We start from the raw sequence: 19963 nt of genomic DNA on the forward strand, positions 1-19963 counted from the left end.
GTGAGGGGGAGTGAAAATGCATATTTACAGAGCCATGTTTAGTAAAACCTTTCAATGTTTTACTCTCTATATCTGTGCTTGGGTCTGGTAAACCTTTCAGTGAAAGTTGCCATTTTGCTGCCACTTCCCAGCAGGAAGTCTGGCCTCATGATATAGTTGAGACCCAGGAAATGCAGTTCTTGTATGAGACAGACATGAGAATTTCAAAGGTTTACTTTTTTTATATATATATAATTTTTATTATTAAGAGTGTTTCCTATGCATCAAATATTTTATCAGACTGTTACAATTCCATTTTACTGTATGTTTATTAATTATTCTTTATTATTACAGTTGATAATTTTCAAAATTGTGTATGGGAATGCACAATTCTGAGTAATTAGATGTAGCGATTAAAATATTTTTTTTATTACACTGAAAGTTTTCCTAGGAACCTTTCCTGTAAAGACTCCTTAGGGAGTATAACCTAGAGAACAGAGCACTGATCTGGGACTTAGAAGATCTGGCTGTGCCATTGGCCTACTGAGTGGCTTTGGGCAAGTCACTTCACCTCTGTGCCTCTGTTTTCCCATCTGTAAAATGGGGATAATGATATCTTAGTGCATGCTAAAACATTTGAACAGGAAATGATATATTTAAAAATGGTCTGTGATAAACTTAACTCTGCTAATCTGAAAGTGAACCCAAAGAAATTTTGAGTTGTTTCAAAAAGAGAAAACTGAGGCTGCGCAGAACTGGCCAACTTCCCAGACACTCACAGATGTGCAGAGTTTTGCAGGGCTCTGCTCCTATTACAGAAGGTTTATTTGTGAATTTGCCAATATGCAAAACAATTGCATAGGCTTGGTGAGAAAGGGAAACCATTTCAGAGGTCAGCAGAGTGTGATGTAGCATTTTTGGAGTTGAAAAAGGCTCTTGAGACTGCTTTTGTCTTAGCCTACCCATTATTTTAAAACCCCTTTTATGTTGGAGGGTATTACAACAAATATCTAAGTTCTCCTGAAAGAAATTATTCCATCACCCTAAAGGAACCCCGAGAAGTGGTTAAATCTATAGTACATTTTCATCACTCTTTATATGGGAGGAAATTTGTGGTCAGGACAGACCGTGCGTCCCTGCAATGGCTGTTTAGATTCAGGAATCCTGAGGGGCTAGTTCCCAGGTGCAGAGCTATGATTTCATAGTTGCATGCAGGCCTGGGCACAAGTATGGTAATGCTGATGCTTTCTGGGAGGCTAATTTCCAACATTGTGACTGCGCTCTTTATGATCCAAGACAAACTATAGGGCAGACTTCAGTAAAGGGCAAAAATCCACTGAGTTGATTGAGACAGTTCCCCAAATGTCCCCTGGGCAGGGGTTCCATGGAACAGTCTCATTAGGACCCGCAGGCCTGTCCCAGGCAGCACAGTCGTCTTTATGTATTGAATGGCAGCGATCTATCTCAAAAGGCAATGGTGTAGGTGCCAAAGCAGTTCAGTTATTGTATCCTGCTGCAGCATTGCAAGTGACTAAAAAGTCCAATTCTCAAGCAACAGTCCTTGTTGAGTGGGCTTACAGCAGCACATTATCCCTTGCTGACTTAGTGCGGCGTTAGTATACTCCAACACACACTCTCCCCCTCAAGTCAGATCTTAGGGGACTGGATGTAGATTCCAACTCCCACGTCCCTTCCCAAGAGAAGAAGTTGGCATTCAGGTGTCCCTTCCCTGCTCATTGCTGAACCTGGAGGCATATGACTGAAGGGACAGATATTCAACTCATCAATCAGCTTTTTGGGTCTTTCGTCTCATTCAGCCATCTTAGGGAACATGATCCATAACCAGGATGACTGGGTTCCCGAGGAGGTAATAATGAAATGCATCCACTCCCCATTTTACAGTCAGGCCTTTTTTTTCAATAACAGAATAGGCCAATTCCCAGGGAAATAGTTTGCAGTTAATATAGAGCACTGGATGTTCCTTCCACTGGACAGAAGCACACAGAGAAGGCAGCAGGAAAGCCCCAGATGCAGCCAGAAAAACACTTGTAGTGTGACCCTGAAAAAAAATTAAAAGAGGGAGCTTTTTGATAGAGTGCTGGCACAAAAGAGGCTTTGATTTGTGAACAAAAACTATCTCTTGCTGCTTGGTTCCTATTTTGTCCAAGAAAACAGTACTATTGTGTACATTATTTGTAAATAAACAGGATTGCATCAAGATAATACCTGACTTCTTCTTCAGTTTTTCCTCCTAACAGATACAAACCTGCAAGACACAGAATGTTGGTGAACTGTTCAGGTTAAAAGCCATACAGATATTAGTAGTATTATTAATATTTGTAAAATGTTTTTCACATTCCATTTCAGAAAAAGATGGCGATATTTGAGAATGGGAGTGATATGTTTGCACTGTTTTACATGTAAAAGAAGGTGGGCAATAGCATTCTGTGCATGCTCAACTCTGGAGAGTTGAAAATTTAGGAAGCTATAGTGAAGAGAGTTGCAGTAGTGGAGACAAGAGGAGATAAAGGAATGGATGAAGATTTCATCAGAGGTAGATTCCAGGCAGTGAAACTTAAAGGCATTGTTGCAGAGGTGATAAAATGGTGGGTTGATTTGCAGATCTCAGTCCTGAGACGAGAGTTCAAGGTAAAGGAACAGGATAGAGTTTCCCATGAGACATTAGCAGCTATTTAAACTGGAGGTGCAATGCATTGAGCTTTTTCTTGTTCCCAGATAAAAAGAGTTAAATTTTGGCATTTAGGCATAGCCCTGTAGTTGGTATGGTGAAAAGCTGCAGGGGGGCATCAATAGGCATCCTGCCTCAGGGAGGCACAATGTCTTTGGTTAGCTCTACAGTAACGTGGGGCAGAGAACTAGTTCATTAAACATGGCAACTAATTCCCTCCTGCACAGATGGCTAGTTAACAGAACCATGGCTCTTGCTATTCTCCAGCACTCTGACCCCTTTCCAGTAAGTTTCTTCCAGAGAAAGGGAGAGCAATTCAGTAGCTGCTCTTGCAGTCCCAAAACATGGGGAATGCAATTCTGGACAGCATTTACATGGGGATAACGCTCCTTAAAAGTTAAATCTGCTTTCAGTGTGCAGTACACGTTGATCAAACTGACACCCTCTCTCTGCCTGAGTGGCTGCTAGCTACTAGTACCAATCTAACCCATATGATGAGCACATATGGGCCTCACTAATGTGTCCTCACTATTGTAAGACTGTTTAAAAATAGGCTTATGTATGAGACCAAGTTGTCACATTCCATATGTTGTAGTTTAACATTTTTTTTAATTATTTCAGAAAATGAAAACTATTTCCAAAAAATAAAATAAAATCTAATATTGAAAGTTTAAGGAAACATGTACAGTTATATAATATTCTGTAAAACATGAGAACACCTGTTCAGAGCTGAATATATTAGCCCCAGGACCACTTGCCATCAGTTACTGTTCTTAGGCATAAAGGTGGGGAAAGTTTTGGCTCAACTTTGTGAGTTATTTTCACCCTTTGCTATTTGAGAGTTTGAAGTCAAGGGTTAAGGGACTTAGTTGGACTTTTTTTTCAAGTGAAATTAATCTTTCCTTCAAAAATTAGTAAATTGGGTAGGCTTCCATCTGCAGATATGTAGACTGGTTTCAGAATGTGAACTCAATAAACCATTACAAATGTAGCCAACCATGCAAAGTAGCCATTCTTCCTGAAAGCAGTTCTTCTCAGAGTGGTAAGGGAATCTAGATGTCTCTTTCTAGAGAACTGTTTGGGGTACTGAAATGAAACAAAGGTTACTGGATAAGGTCATCATTGATTGGTCTTCACTACCAGGAATATTTTGAAACTGAACAGATTTAAAACGGATAAAAGGACATATTTTCAATGCAATGTATAATTAAACTATGCAGCTCACTTCCACAGGAAACTCTGGAAGTAAACAGCTCATAAAGTTTTCCCTAAATATTAGATATTTATACAGATAAGAATCATGTCTAACTATACTAGCTAACATGAACAATTACAAAGATTATAAATTTTTATGCTCCAGAGCGTGAACTACCCATTGGGGTCCAGTGAAATTTCCTTTTATGGTATATAGTACTGTAGAATTTGATGCATTATGGTTTCTTTGCATTTTTTCTGAAATATCTAGCATTGACTGCTTGTCAAAGATGGATTTCCAGACTACTGTATATAGACAGTCTGTTTCAATGTGGCAATCTCTATGTGCCTATGAACCCTGTGTTGTTGAGGAGATAATGAAGAAATGCACTTCAGCAGCACAGTGTGTTTCACATCAACCAAGGCTACTCACTCAGTTTGAATAAAAGTTAAATCTACTTTTGAAGTGCACGGCATCTTGATTCAAGCTAACTTGAAATCATTTACTAGCATATTGGCAGCAAAGTAATGAAATGCACCTCATGGTTCTCAGTTCATCAATCAACCCTTGTGCAGAGCCGGATTTACACCTTATGAGCCCCGCACTCCCCATGTGGCCCTGCCTGGAGCCCCCCATGTGGCCCTCTCTCTCTCTCTCTCTCTCTCTCTCTCTCTCTCTCTCTCACACACACACACACACACACACACACACACACACACACACACACACACACACACACACACACACACACACACACACACACACACCAGCCACCAGCCCTGTGTGGCCCACTCTGTTTCCTAACCTGGCTTGAAGAAGGCTGCTGTGACTTTTTACTTCAGGAAAAAATGCACCCACCTGCTAGCTGTTTGTTGCCACCCGCCAGACCAGTCAGCCTCAGCCAGCTCAGGTTGTTCTGGTGCCACAGTGGCCTCTGGTGGGCAAAAGGCAGAACTGCAGAACATTTTTTTCAAGGGAAAAAAAATTCTGCCTCCCTTGGACAAGAATTCTGCGCATGCTGCAAATGTCACCTAAGGGGAGGGGGCACGATGTGAGCCAAGTGGTGTGTGGGGCATCTCAGCAGGGAGTGGGACAAATCAGGAAGCTCCCTCCCTCTCGAGAACTCCTGAGCAGTGTGGCCAGCAGCAGCAGGGCAGCAAAATAACCCAACTTGCAGCAGCTAAAAAACCCTGCCAACTGACAGCTAAAAATAGCCCAATTGGGCTAGAAAATCACATGTTTGGCAACTAGTGCCAGTGCCTCTAGACATGCCTGCTGTGCTTACTTGGAAATCCGGCCCTACCCTAGTGCACTTTTGAGCTCATCCATTACTTGACTTCTGAATAGCAATTGGTGGCACATGGAAAACTCTGAAACATAATTTATTTAGAAACAGATCTACTTATATCATATATTGTCGGCCTTTCTTTCCCCACCTCATGTTTTCCTGCTAGCAACATTGGCATGAAAACAAGGTTTTTATTTCTTAGTAGTTCATCTGCTCCTGTTATCTTTTCCTCAGCTCATCTTATGTTATAACCCTTCATTAGATACATCATAATCAGTCCGTCCCAAAGCAACCACTTGTGGTATTAGGTAGGTAATGAGCAGTAGAAGCAGATGAACAACTATGAAACAAGCTGCCTGTTTTCCTGGAGAACAAGACAATATATATACAGAAGATCTGAGAGGTAGGCAAAGCTATTTATTTAACAGCTGAGTACTGCTCTTTAAGGAAAGGAGTCAGTTAACGAAAAACATGGTTTGATTTTGAGATTACATTTTTAATATGATTTTATTTGGCTAAGAAAATAGCCAACATAACTCATTTAAAATTAAATGAAGTTTTTACTGTGCAGTGTTGTTATGTAATGCAGGCCCAAGAGGTTTGTCTGAAATAGCAGATACAGCTAGACTCGTGAAATTAACTCACCACTGCAACAGACTATAGATTTGGCAGAAAGCACTTCCAACACTCCTTATTGGGGTCAATAGGTACTTACAGTAGTAATAATAATAATAATAATACTTAGTACTTTCCATCTAAGGATCTCAAAAACTCATCTAAGGATCTCAAAAAAAAAATATTTGCCAGCCTCAAATATTCAAAAATCATGAGATTTAAAAAACTATAAATCTGAGATTCTTTTTATTTGCTTCCTGATTTCTGAGTCTTAGGATGCACTTATTTCACATTTTCAAGCTTTTCTAACATCAGGAGGGCTAGAAACTTACTTTTTTTCTTTAAGGAGAGCTGAGATTTTCATGTAATCTCTTGATTCCAATAGCTTTTAAGGGTTAAAGCAAATTTCTTAACCCAATAGGATTTTAAGACGAATACTAAACATTGTGAGACTCGTGATAGATTCTCGTGAGTTGGTGGCATTGTGAAAGACTTGATTCTGTGGCCCTTACTTGTGATGAGTACTACTTTACTCCATGTGAAATTTCAGTGAATCAGTGAGGCTACTTGTGAAGTAAGGTACTACTCAGTGAGAGAGAGAGAGACATTGACCACAGTTGAGTAAACATCACAACACCTTGGGGACATAGGTATGGTAAATACTTCCATTTTCCAGATGGCGTCTCTGAGAGTAAGAGAGATTAAGTCATTGAGAGCTCAAATTAGAACCCAAGGACTCGATTTTGTTCCAATTAACGTCAATGATAAAATTCTGATTTCATTGAGAGCAGGATTTCTAGTCTAGTCTAGATAGGTTCTTATGCTGCCCCCATCACTGTAGTTTCGGAGCCCCTTCCAGTAGTGCATTTAGTGACATGACTAACATTTGTCACAGTGGTTTGTTCTCTCTCTTATCCTCTCCCTAGGGGGAGAATTTTTGCATGCAGCGTACTGTTTTGTTTTGGTAAGTTTTCTGTTTGGGCTAGGTTTTTTTTTTTGTTTTGAATAGAGAAGGCAGGTGCAACCAGGTCTACATCAAGACACCCTTTTGTGGCCCATCAAGGCACAACTCAATCAGCTGTGTTTCCCTGACAGTCGGGTGTCACACTTCATGGATCCAGTGCCTTGGTGTCTTAGCCCTCTGGCCATGGCACACTTGAGTCACACCCCTTCCAGGGCATTAGAGTCCAGAATAAAGGGAAAACAACTCAAACGCAAGGTCGTCCAAGGATTTGTCAGCAAGACCCTGCCCTTCTACTCAGGGCTTGTCTCCATGTGGCCAGTCTCTTTTATCCGTCTTCCTGGGTCCAGTCATCCCATCCACTGGGAGTCTCATCCAGGCAGCAGACTGTCTCAGGATCTTGTCTAGAACCAGGCTTCCTCATCAAGGAAGACTCACAGTGCTGCTCTCTGTTCTTCCTGGTCTGTTCCCTAACTAAGCTGAGCCTCTTCCTTTAGGACCCTTCTCGATTCCCGAGAACTGCTGCAAGAGTAGTGGGGCTGGGCCAGTTGTGTCCGCAGGCTCTTATTAACCCCCTCCCTGACAGTGGGGGGCCTATCTGCCCCATTGCAGCAGGTCAAAGAAATGCCCCTGGCACTTGGAGTGGAAGGTGGTAAGGTTTGTGACGATTCTTAGTTCCTGTGGGAGTTCATTCCACAAGTCTCAGACCAGTCCCCAAGAAAATTCTATCTCCTGCACAGATGAACTTTACCCTAATGGTAGAAAGCTTCATTGTGCCTGAGGAGTGGTGTTATTGACCCTGGTCTTCACATCAGAGCTTTAGGCAATCTTCTAGCTATGTTGGGCCCGAGCCCCAAAGCACTGAGTGCCTTGAAAATAAGGAGAAATAAACCTTGAACATGACTTGATATTCTGTGAGAAGCCAGCATTGAGGGTGGAAGATTAGATCCCAAGTCTCCTGACTTCCAATCCTGTACTCTTCCCCTAGGACAACATTGCCTCTAGATATAGAGGTGTCACTTTTGGGTGTAGCATGATCAAATGGTTAGAGCAGGTAACTAAGTGTCAGCACTCCTAGATTCTGTTCCTGACTCTAGCTATGAGACCTTGAGCAAGTCACTTACTCTTCCTGTACCTCACATTCTTCTTCTGTAAAATATTGATAACACCTACCTCAGAAGGTTGTTGGGAGGTTTAATTAATTAACAATGGGTAAGCACTTAGAGATCCTCAAATGAAAGGTGCTATAAAAGCATAAACACAGTTCTTACAGGCAGAACACATAGCGACACCTATACACCTCCTAACACTTAATACTTCCCAGGATTTCAGTTGCTTCAAACTTCAGCTGTTTACACTGATAATTTCTGTGTTTGGTCTCTGCCTCAGAATTATATATTCAGTTTCAGCAAAACCAGTTTAAGTGTTTCTGAGAATAAGAGTAGGGAAAATATGGTTGTTATTCTCAGTTGTTTCTTCGAACCTTTCTAGTGCCTCCAAAGCAGAAACTCAGCATTTGTCAGCAGAATTATCTTTGCTGTCCCCTTGAAAATCTGTCCAGATAAGGACAAATGAGCAGCCCTGGGAAATTGCCATTTGGACATACACAGTAAAACTGCAGCACTCATAAACCTTTGCCCACCTGCTCTCCCCCATCAAAATTCCCTTTTGTCTAAATGAAGGTGCACTGGGCTGGGACTGAGGAAATGATGAGTTCAAATATCACCTCTGACACTGACAGCTAGGAACAGAACCCAAGTCTCTAACATGGCATCTACGAGTCACATCTACTTAGCCCACTGTCTTTCAGAGCAAATGCGTCAGATGTACACGCTTGTCTGTATTGTCTGTAACCACTGCACTAATAATTAAATCACATTCCTCCCAGAGCTAGGAAGGGAACCCAGAAATCTTGATATCCAAAATTCTGCTGTTGTCTTCCAAACAGTTATGTAACATGCTGGCAAAATATATATATCACGGCCCCCTGTCTGGTGGCAGTTTCACAGAGAGGATAACCAACTCTTGCTGTTACCTCTGCCTCATGAAGTTGAGGCTTTTATCTTAAGAATATTATGTACAACTGGAAATCTTTGATATTAAGATAATATCCAACGGTTTCCTTTTACGTTCTCCCAGACTTCTGCATACCCTTGGAAGAACTAGGAACAATGAGTATATCTGAGCAATTTTGTGGTAGAAATATTATTATATAACCTGTGATTAGCAAATTCATAAATACATCTTAAAATAGACCTAAAAGGTCAAAATGTTTTGCAAAATATTCATGTCCTCTCATACAGGTTCTAAAGAAGCAACTCTAAACTAAATCTTGGATTATTCTAAAGATTCTCCCATTCTTGGTTTCTAATTTTCCCATTTGCAATGGTTCAATATTTTTATCATCTTCTTTCTTCTGTATTGTCTTACAGCTGCTGATGGCCCTGGGGATCGATTCATCATTGGGGAATCCCAAGCTGGTGAGCAGGTGAGTGCAATTTCTTTTCTCCTTTTTCTCTTTTTATTTAAGTTGTTTTTCTTCTCTTATAAAACTAAGGATCTGACTTCTTTTTTTTTTCTTTTAAACGTATGCCTTGCATTTGTGCTCTGGAATCCTCACAAGTGCTCCAAAGATTGTATTTGTTATTGAAGTTGACACTAAATAATTACGAAGTTGTGTGCACTGTCTAGCCTGCAGCCATACAACTTGGGACATGATTTCAAATGCTAAGTAGTGTAAGATCAGGTCAGTACTTGCATAAGAGACTCAGAGGGAAACCCCAGAAGACCTTAGGGGGTAGTGTTGGTGATTTAGTAGATGGTGGTCTTATGTATGAATAAGCAATAATCCAGTGCCTTAGGATGGCGTTAGGAGATGCTGTGCTGTTGATGGTGTAATTTTACAGAAAAGATAGAAAACCGAAGTCCTAATCACTTGTCCTTAAGAAATTTTCAAAGGGACCTCTAACCAGCATCTATTTGTACATGCACAACCAAGAAAGCTTATGCTCAAATAAATTGGTTAGTCTCTAAGCTGCCACAAGTACTCCTTTTCTTTTTGCGAATACAGACTAATACGGCTGTTACTCTGAAACCAAGAAATGAAAATTGTCTAAGAAATCTTAAAATATGCAGAATTACATGTAAGTGATTTTCCCTTCTTCTGACTGCCTGAAGTAGATGACTCTTTACCAGGGCAGTCAAGCGATTAAAAAAATTTATCGTGATTAATCGTGCTGTTAAACAATAATAGAATACCATTTATTTAAATATTTTTGGATGTTTTCTACTTTTTCAAATATATTGATTTCAATTACAACACAGAATACAAAGTGTACAGTGCTCACTTTATATTATTTTTTATTACAAATATTTGCACTGTAAGAAACAAAAGAAATAGTATTTTTCAGTTCACCTCGTACAAGTACTGTAGTGCAATCCCTTTATCATGAAAGTTGAACTTACAAATGTAGAATTATGTACAAAAAAACTGCATTCAAAAATAAAACAATGTAAAACTCTAGAACCTACAAGTCCAATCAGTCCTACTTCTTGTTCAGCCAATTGCTCAGACAAACAAGTTTGTTTACATTTGCAGGAGATAATGCTGCCCATGTCTTGTTTATAATGTCACCTGAAAGTGAGAACAGGCGTTTGCATGGCACTATGGTGGCCAGCGTTGCAAGAGATTTACATGGCAGATGCGATAAAGATTCATATGTCCCTTCATGCTTCAACCACCATTCCAGAGGAAATGCATCCATGCTGATGACAGGTTCTGCTCAATAATGATCCAAAGCAGTGCGGACTGACGCATGTTCATTTTCATCATCTGAGTCAGATGCCACTTGCAGAAGGTTGATTTTCTTTTTTGGTAGTTTGGGTTCTGTAGTTTCTGCATTGGAGTGTTGCTCTTTTAAGACTTCTGAAAGCATGCTCCACACCTCATCCCTCTCAGATTTTGGAAGGCAATTCAGATTCTTAAATCATTGGTCGAGTGCTGTAGCTATCTTTAGAAATTTCACATTGGTATCTTCTTTGCATTTTGTTAAATTTGCAGTGAAAGTGTTCTTAAAATGAACAACATGTGCTGGGTCATCATCCAAGACTGCTATAACATGAAATATATGGCAGAATGCAGATAAAACAGAACAGGAGACATACAATTCTTCCCCAAGGAGTTCAGTCCCAAATTTAATTAACACATTATTTTTTTAACAAGCATCATCAGCATGGAAACATGTCCTCTGGAACGATGGCTGAAGCATGAAGAGACATATGAATCAGCAGTATCTCCTGTAAATGTAAACAAACTTGTTTGTCTGAGCGATTGGCTGAACAAGATGTAGGACTGATTGGACTTGTAGGGTCTAAAGTTTTACATTGTTTTATTTTGGAATGCAACTTTGTATGACTCTCAACAACTGGTTCACCTCAGGAGACAATGGTTTTCTGCATATGGGATTCGCGTGGCTGGGGGTTAGAATTTCCCAGCCTGGGGACATGGCAAAATAGAGTCAGAGATGGTATTAAGGAGGGGTGCTGTCCCCTGGCTGGAAAGAAAGAGAAGACAGGAAGGACTCTACCCATAGCCTAAAATGCTGACCAGACTTCAGGGCTTTTCTACACTTACAGCGCTTGAGCTATGGCGCTTAGTGAAGACACTACCTACCTGACGGGAGAGCTTCTCCCATCGGTGTAGGTACTCCACCTCCCTGAGAGGCAGTAGCTAGGTTAATGGGCAAAGCCTTCCGTTCAAAACAGTGCTGTCTACACTGGGGATTAGGTTGGTATGGAGGTGTGGATTTTCCAGGCCCCTGAGCAACATAGTTATACTGACATAAGTTCCTAGTGTAGACCAAGCCTCAGACTCACATGAGGGTGGGGAGTGAAATCAGACTAATGGGGTGCTTCTGTCACGGTGCCTCAGTGGGGCCCAGCTGAGACTATTCACCAGATTCAGGACAAACTGCTGAGAAATAGATCAGACTCACCCCAAACTGGTGGTTATTCTATCATTAGATATACCACCAAGCCAGTAACAAAAGTAAACTTCTGTCTCCCCACATTGGTTAACAAGAAGTCAAAAATGCAATCTCCTTAGGCATTCCAGCCCTTATCTGACCCCCCAAACACTGGACTCAATGATGAGTGGTTACTGAAACCAATTTCAACACATATAGGATCCTTCTCATCTCAAGAGACCAGCCATTTAGCCAGGTCAATATATAACTCGGCTCTTACCCAATAATCATACTGCTGCCAATCCTTTAGTAACTAAAATCTAAAGGTTTATTAATAAAAGAAAAGAAGAAGAGAGTTAAAATGGTTAATAGATCATATACCTACAATAATTGCAATGTCCTTATATCAGGTTTATAGCAGTGATATTATAGACTTCTGATTTGTAAAGTCTCTCTGGTAACTTCCAAAAGATTGGAAGGTCCTCGCTCCATAGTTCAGTATGTTCCTTTTAGTTGTAAATCCACAGTTCAGAGAATCAGGGCAGGAAAGAGGCAAAATGGAGTAATCCCGGGGGTCTTTTATATCCTTTGCCATGTGTCTGGAAATGTTCTGTTCCAAACAAAGCTCACAGCCTAGTTTGTGGAAAGTTACTGCTCTGAGTCCAGGGTCACATGAGCAAATCACATGTCCTCACATGCTTTGATGACTCTCAGAGGCAGCCATTGCCCATATCTGTGCTGAGGCATCCACAGGAAGATCCATCTGGGCAGAATGAGTTTCTTCTATGACCCGCTGTTAGAGTGAAGTGTCCTTAATGGGCCATCAAACTTGATAGTCCAGTCACAATGTGCTGGCTAGACTGGATGTAAACTACTTTGTGAGTGTTACCCCAGGAACAAACACATTTGAGACACAGTTATGTAGCCAATATTCATAATTTCAGATACAGTGGTGATACATGGATTTAAACAGGATAATCTTATTTAGCAAATTATAACTTTTCCATTGACACCTTACATGATATACTTGGTATACGATTTGTTGCAATTGTCTTAACGGTGGCAAAATTATTGATATACATGGCCATATTTCAATCATATCACATCACAGCATCTTAGGACCATTTGTTATATTGCAAAGATTTGTAACTCTCTCGTGCTTTCTTGAGGGTAAAATGACTGTGGGTAAGAGGTTCCTTGACTAAGCCTGTGTTCCTTGTTTGCCTGCCATGTTGTTCCTGAAGGGGTTAATCAAGAAGCTCAGAGCATCCACAGTGAAGTGGAACTTTGAGGGAAGATGCATAAGCCACTGGGGGCTCTGGTGGGCTGAGGCACTGGTTTTGGAATCTAAGACAGTGGGGCTGCAGAATCTCATGTCTCAAAGAAGGGTGGCAGGTACGAGGTCTGCACCTGGGTGTATGTCTTAGAGACCCAAAGCTAGGAATAGTGACCTGGCTCTATCCAGACCCTGCTGTCTTAGGAGCATGTGGGATCCAGTGATTGGGTCCACTCATAACATACTGATGTCCGTCTACAGACTCAGACAGGTTGTGAAAGACAGCATGTGGTGCAAGCTACCCTAGTTCTGCCAGGAGCAGAAATATGTGTCTGTTTTCAAAACTTGGATAGATCCCTTGCTGCTAGACAAACAAAGGGCTGCTAAGGAAATAGCACATATAGTCTGAGTGAGGAGCAAGAGTACATCATATCATTCTGTACTGACTCCCTTTGTTTGGTTCAGGAGAAAAATAGCTAAGTTATGAAAGGATTTGTATCTGTTTCCCTTTGAGTGGAAGTACATTTATCATAATTGGAATTTTGGTTGGAGGGAATAAAGGGTGTGGTCCTTATGATATTTTAAAAGGCCTTTGAGAATGCCCCAGGATCCAATGCAAGTGGGGTACATTCTAAGCTCAACATTAGCTTGATCTGATTACTGTAATAGTCTAAGACAGGGGTCTCAAACATGCGGCCCACGGGGTTATTTTCTGCGGCCCGCCAGCTCCCCGCAGCCCCCCCTGCCCCCAGCATTTACCTAGAGCAGTCCAGCCTGGCTTGCACCGGGGGCAGCGCAGGCACCCTCCCTGCCCCCGGCGCCACTCCGGGAAGCTGCCAGGACCTCGGGGAGGGGGGGCACAGGGGTCTGTGTGTTGCCCTGGCCGCGCCTCCAGGCACCGCCCCCAAAGCTCCCTTGGCCGCGGTTCCCCATTCCCGGCCAATGGGAGCTTCGGGGGAGGTACCTGGAGGAGCGGCCAGGGCAACACACAGACACCTGTGCCCCCTCCCCCGCTGCTCCCGGCCGCTTCCCCAAACCCCTCCTGCAGCCAAACCCCCTGCCCTGAGCCTCCTGCTGCACCCCACACCCCTCCTGCACCCCGATCCGCTGCCCTGAGCCCCCTGTCGCACCCTGCACACCTCCTGCACCCGACCCCCTTCCCTGAGCCCCCTGCTGCACCCCGCACCCCGACCCCCTGCCCTGAGCCCCCTGCCACACCCCGCACACCTCCTGCACCCCAACCCCCTGCCCTGAGCCCCTGCTGCACCCCGCACCCCTCCTGCACCCCAACCCCCTGCCCTGAGCCTCCTGCCGCACCTTGCACTCCTCCTGCACCCCCTGGGGGCAGGGAGGGGGCGGAGTTGGGGTGGGGATTTCAGGGAAGGGGTTGGAATGGGGGCAGGGAAGGGGTGGGCAGGAGTAGGGCCAGGGCAGCAGGGGGGAGGGGTCAGGGTACGGCCCTCCGGCCAATGTACTAGTCCTCATGTGGCCCTCGAGGTCATTTGAGTTTGAGACCCCTGGTCTAAGACAACTGAGGATTTTAATTAGAATAATTATTAATAGTTTATGTTCTCTAATGGCAAGAGCAGGGAATACATGGTCAGGACTCCTGGGTTTTGTTTTCATCTCTGCCACAGAATCACTTTGTGACATAGGTAAGACACAGCCTCTATATGCCTCAGTTTCTCTACATCTGTAAAATGGGATTTTGATGTTTGTAAACCATTTTGAGGTTCTAAAATGAAAGGCATTATAGAAGTGCAACTATTATTATTACTATGTATTTTACAACTTCACTGTATCAAAGCAACGTCTTTCATCTTAATTGCCATTTTCTTAGTTGTATCTTTCATATTGATGATTGCAGAATCTGGGCTATTACCTGACGGTGAAGACAACATTAAAACAAAAATATAATAAATAATATTAATAATATGTTGTGTAGCACCAATAGCTTTATTCATTCTGTTTTACAGTGCCAATGCACTTGGGGTGGTGTAGAAAAGAATAAAGGCAAACTAATGTAATAAAACATAATAGAATACCACTCTCTCAAATACAAATACAAATACATAAAAACAAATGAATATGTTCAATTTTAAAAAGGAAAGAAAGGGAAGGTAATAAATATACAGGCAACAGTGCTTACTGTAAAAAAAAACACACCCAGTCACATTCACAGGTGTGTTTGGATGTTTTAAATCATTGGAAGTTTATAAATCAGAAAAGAGTAATTATGCTAATTCACTGGGCAATCAGCTGAAAATGGAGCACATTTTACAACAATTGACCATGTTCCTTATGAGGCCAAAAGGCAATAAGTTTAAAATGGGAGGAAATTTAAATTCTGTTTTATGCAATATACAATTAACCTGTGTAAGTTGCTGCTATAGGAGACAAATAGCTTAATAAGTTTAAAACACTATTAGACATTTATATGAACAAAAATAGTGTATACTTTTACAGTATAGCTAGGACAAAAATTATACAGGGTGTAATGATTCCAGACATAAAATAATGGTTTAGCCTTCTGAAGCATCTGTTCCGAGTGAAAAACAGAAAAAGGCTACTACAGTGGTTCTCAAACTTTTTTTTTTGTGGACCACTTGAAAATTGTTGAGGATCTCAGCGGACCATTTAATGATCTTTCCAAATGTTGTTTGTATCGGTAGCTAACTATTGTAAAGCACTTTGGATAAAAGTGCTATATAAAAAAAAACGTAATAATACTTGGTTTTTTATTCTACAAATAAAAGCACACAACTCATATTTTAATATCAGTAGTCTTACCTTTCTAATGCGATGGATGTGCCCTCTCTCCCCCACCGTGGCAGCCACCGAGCTGGGCTGGGAAAGAGGGGGTCTCTCCCTCTCTCCCCTGCCATGGCAGCCTCTGAGCTGGGACTGGAAAGGAGGGGGGTCTCTCCCTCTCCCCCCACCGCAGCAGCCCCTGAGCTATGGCTGCAAAGGAGGGGAGTATCTCCCCCACCACAGCAGCCACAGAGCTGAAGCTGGGAAGGAGGGCCGTCTCCCCATGGCAGCCACAGCCCAGGCGTTGGGGAAAGTCACCTCTTTCTCTGGCCGCCACAGCCCTGCACACCCCAAATTCCCCCCATTCCCTCTTCTCGCCCCATTACCCCCTCCCACGTACCCCCTATTCCCCCCAAGGCAACCACCTCACCTTACATGTGCGTCTTCTCCAGGGTCCAGGCACCTAATTAGTGGAGCCACGCCTGCGCAGCTCCACTAATTAGGTGGATGGCCCTTCTCTCGTGTGCGGCCGCCCAGGTGCACACCTTAGAGGGAACTATCTGCGGACCACCTGAATGGAGCTTGTGGACCACTGGTGGTCCGCGGACCACAGTTTGAGAACCTCTGGGCTACTAGATTAGATGGACCATTTGTCTGCTTGGAGAAGGCAAATCCTTTTTTAAGGATTTAAAAGACTTTCAGATAAAATTTACTGACAATTAAGCATATGTGGCAATTCCTATGTTCCTGGGTCAGTTTATTTCCCTGAAGGTCTCTTAAAACTGAAGAGTTTTATGAGGGACCTATAAAATGTCTTAATCTGAGCCACCTGTGAATTTGCTAAATTTGTAAGATGCACAGCAATGATCTGGATTCAAATCTTGAATAACTTAAAACCTTAAGATTACTATACTGATTGAATCTGATGGCTCCTGGGTAAGGGAAAGCTGCAGACTTGATATATCTTGATTTTAGGAATGTGGTCTAGATGAAATTACTATAAAGTGGATGCACAACTGGTTGAAAAAACAAACTCAAAGAGTAGTTATTAATGGTTCGCTATCAAACTGGGAGGGTATATCTAGTGGGGTCCTGAAGGGGCCTTTCCTGGGTCTAGTACTACTCTATCTTTTTGTTAATGATTTGGATAATGGAGTGGAGAGTATGCTTATAAAATTTGCAGATGTTAACAAACTGGGAGGAATTGCAAGCACTATGGAAGACAGGATTAGAATTCAAAAGGACCTTGATAAATTGGAGAATTGGTCTGAAACTAGCACGATGAAATTCAATACAGAGTGTCAGGAACCAGGGGGTTGAGTACCCTCAGCTAAGCCTGCAGCTAGCCAGTTCAGCTTTTAAGCTGGTTAATGAACCCAGTGGCTGCAGCAGACTTGCCTGATTGGCCAGCACACCTGAGTGGCTGAAAGGAGCCAACAGGTCTGCATTTAAGCTCACTAGCGGGGTCACTAGCTGCTCAATGCTGACACCAGCAGCTACAATTGCTCCTGTGCCTGACTTGTTCCTGCCCTGTTCCAGTTCTGCTCCAATCTTTCCCAGCTCTGCTCCCTTGGTGAGCTTCTGAACCCTGCTTTGACAATTGGCTCCAATTACTGGCTTCTGACTCCAGTTCTGCCCCTTGGGTCAGGGATGGTCTAGGTTTATTTGATCCTGTCTCAGCAGGGAGAGATGGACTAGATCAGTGGTTCTCAACCCTGGGGGTCCGCAGACTATGTCTAAGGGGTCAGCAAAAGGTTGTTGTTACCATAGAACAGTGGTTTTCAACATGTGGTCCGTGGACCCATAAGAGTCCGCAGACTACGTCTAATATTTCCAAAGGGATTCACACCTTCATTTGAAATTTTTTAGGGGTCCGCAAATGGAAAAAGGCTGAGAATCACTGGACTAAATGACTGTTCAAGGTCCCTTTAGCCCTACATTTCTATGATTCTGTGGTTAGTGGAATTCCAGATATGGTACATGATAACTGTGCCATTTTTAGTTCTCGTTACCATTTTATTTATGCCCTGTTGAAAGACATTTGATCTCCTTTGTCCTTAGAATAGGCAAAATTAAATACAGCCTCAACTCTCAATTTTATCTTGGTAGATACTTTAATCACTTTGATGCTGCCTGATAAATCAGGTCAATCTCACCTCCTCCCTCAGTACTGCCCCAATGAACAAGGTACATCAACTTCTGTCTTACTGATATTCCAGTTTTCTGTTGGCACTTTAGGGAATATCACCACAAGAGACTACAGCAGAAGGATGGACAGAGCAAATGAGGAGCTCTGCACAAAACAAGGAAACTTGCACATCCATCCCCATTAGCTTCCAGTTGATTTTTATTAGCGAGGTTTTTTGTTCTTTATTTATTCTTTTCTCAAATGATTAGGGTCAAATGATGATTTTACTATGGATTTTGTAAAATTTATATTATAAAAAACGTCTTACTGACAAATTAAAAAAACACACTTTTGTTTCACATTGTTTATTTTTTCATGTTGCTACTGGTTATTTTTTCTGTAATACATAATGCATGCTTCTTATGAAGTTAGATTGTTTCTGCTAGGACTTTGTTTTGTACCATGGTTTTGTGTGATTACTATAGAGCAACTTCAAATTTACAAATTTTAGGCCTCAGCAAATAGATCTGCACGAGAGCAGATGCCCCATGCAAACCTCAATCTTTGGAGTTGATCTACCTCACAGTAATGGAGAAACCTGCTCAGAAGTAAAGCACTGGGACATGTTTTTTCAGGAAGAGTTTTTCCTAACCAGCTTTGTTAGTTCTTTCATTTCCAAAAATGCATTTTAGTGCTAGTAAAAGTCTGTAGCCCTGGAGACCACAGTCCTCTATCCAAAGACCATATACCACAGTGGCTCTTTGCCTGTGTGCTTCATCCCCAACTCAGAATGACCACCTCTTTTTGTGACAGGGGAGTTAATTCTCCTGATCTAATCATTCTTTGGCTTCTTTACCAGCAAGGGCACCAATATATTACCCATTGTGATAGTTTCAGTCATTTTCCCAGAAGATAGGTGTCCACATCACAAAAAATAACTACCAGTTTATTTCATACTGCCATCAGATAATAACGGCTCTCAATTACTAATGAGCTGAGTCAGATTTGAACCTGTGTTATTCTTTAATTACCTAAGGGATCTACCCATATTAATTCCACTAACACATATCAAGAAAAAAATAAGCCATACTATGAAAAGGATTTATTACTCTCCAGTTTATTTCTGCAGTGTTCAAATGTTTTCAGGTTTTCCCATTCCCTTGTTAAAAGTAAATTAGTTGTCATCATTTGCTTGTTTGTTTATTTTTTCAGCCAACTCAGACTGTGATGCCTGGTCAGGTAATGCGGGTTACAACAGGTGCTCCAATACCTTGTGGTGCTGATGCTGTGGTGCAAGTAGAAGACACAGAACTCATCAGGGAATCAGATGATGTGAGTCATAATTAAAAACTCATCATGCTAGTAATTCTGTGTGCAGTAGCATGGCATCAGGGATTGCAAAGATTCATTGTGCAATCCAGTAGCCTCCAAGGGGACATTGTGTCCTAGCGTCCATGCCATTCGTTTTTGGGTTTTTTTGCCCTGTTTATTAAGATTAGAGTACCAAATCCAGAAGGAGTCAAATACACTATACCTGACTCCTCTTCCTGGAATCTCATAAACCTCTCAATATTCCTGCTTCACGTAGTATCCTAGTCCATGCAGTCCTGTTGAAGGCTTATTTAATCTCTTCTAGTATCTTGATTTGGGCTTTGAGATGCTGCAAACTCTTTATGCACTGAGAACTTGAGAATCTATATTAGTTGCATGCCCACTGGAAGCCTCAATCACTTATTGCATTGATATACGTTTCTATTAGCGGCAGGTAATAACAGGTTTGGTACTGAGGGCCTGCCTCAGTATTCTTTGCACAAGGAAGATAATACTGATCCAAATATCCCACCTGTTAGCACATCCTCAGAGGAGGTGTAACATGTTCATCAGAAGGAAATCTCAGGTTAGCATCTCTCAGTTAGAATCTGCATTATCTCCCCAAATTGTGCTACCTAGTAATCAGGCTCTGCTACATCCTGCAAAAGTAAACTAGCATACTCCAGCAACAATACTGCCCACCTGTAAAAGGGCTGATAAATATTATGTTCCATCTAAAGATTAGGAGTTTCTGGTTTCTCATCCCTCTCCCAACTCCCTGGTTGTTGAAGCTTTAAATGAACGTG

General features: G+C 42.0%; 1 protein-coding gene across 27 annotated transcripts in view; it reads left to right on the plus strand.

Moving 5' to 3' along the window:
- Window positions 1-19963, plus strand: part of GPHN (gephyrin) — a 603244-nt gene that overhangs the window by 512273 nt on the left and 71008 nt on the right. For 26 of the 27 annotated variants that reach the window (XM_037900254.2, XM_037900255.2, XM_043549878.1 and 23 more), the window contains 2 exons: window positions 9160-9215; window positions 19059-19178. In XM_037900254.2, coding sequence (XP_037756182.1) covers window positions 9160-9215; window positions 19059-19178 — 176 coding nt within the window. The remainder of the gene's footprint in view (window positions 1-9159; window positions 9216-19058; window positions 19179-19963) is intronic. The other variant, XM_043549870.1, reaches the window with a different exon arrangement.

The sequence above is a fragment of the Chelonia mydas genome, chromosome 6 (genome assembly GCF_015237465.2).
Source record: "Chelonia mydas isolate rCheMyd1 chromosome 6, rCheMyd1.pri.v2, whole genome shotgun sequence".
Lineage (NCBI taxonomy): Eukaryota > Metazoa > Chordata > Testudines > Cheloniidae > Chelonia > Chelonia mydas.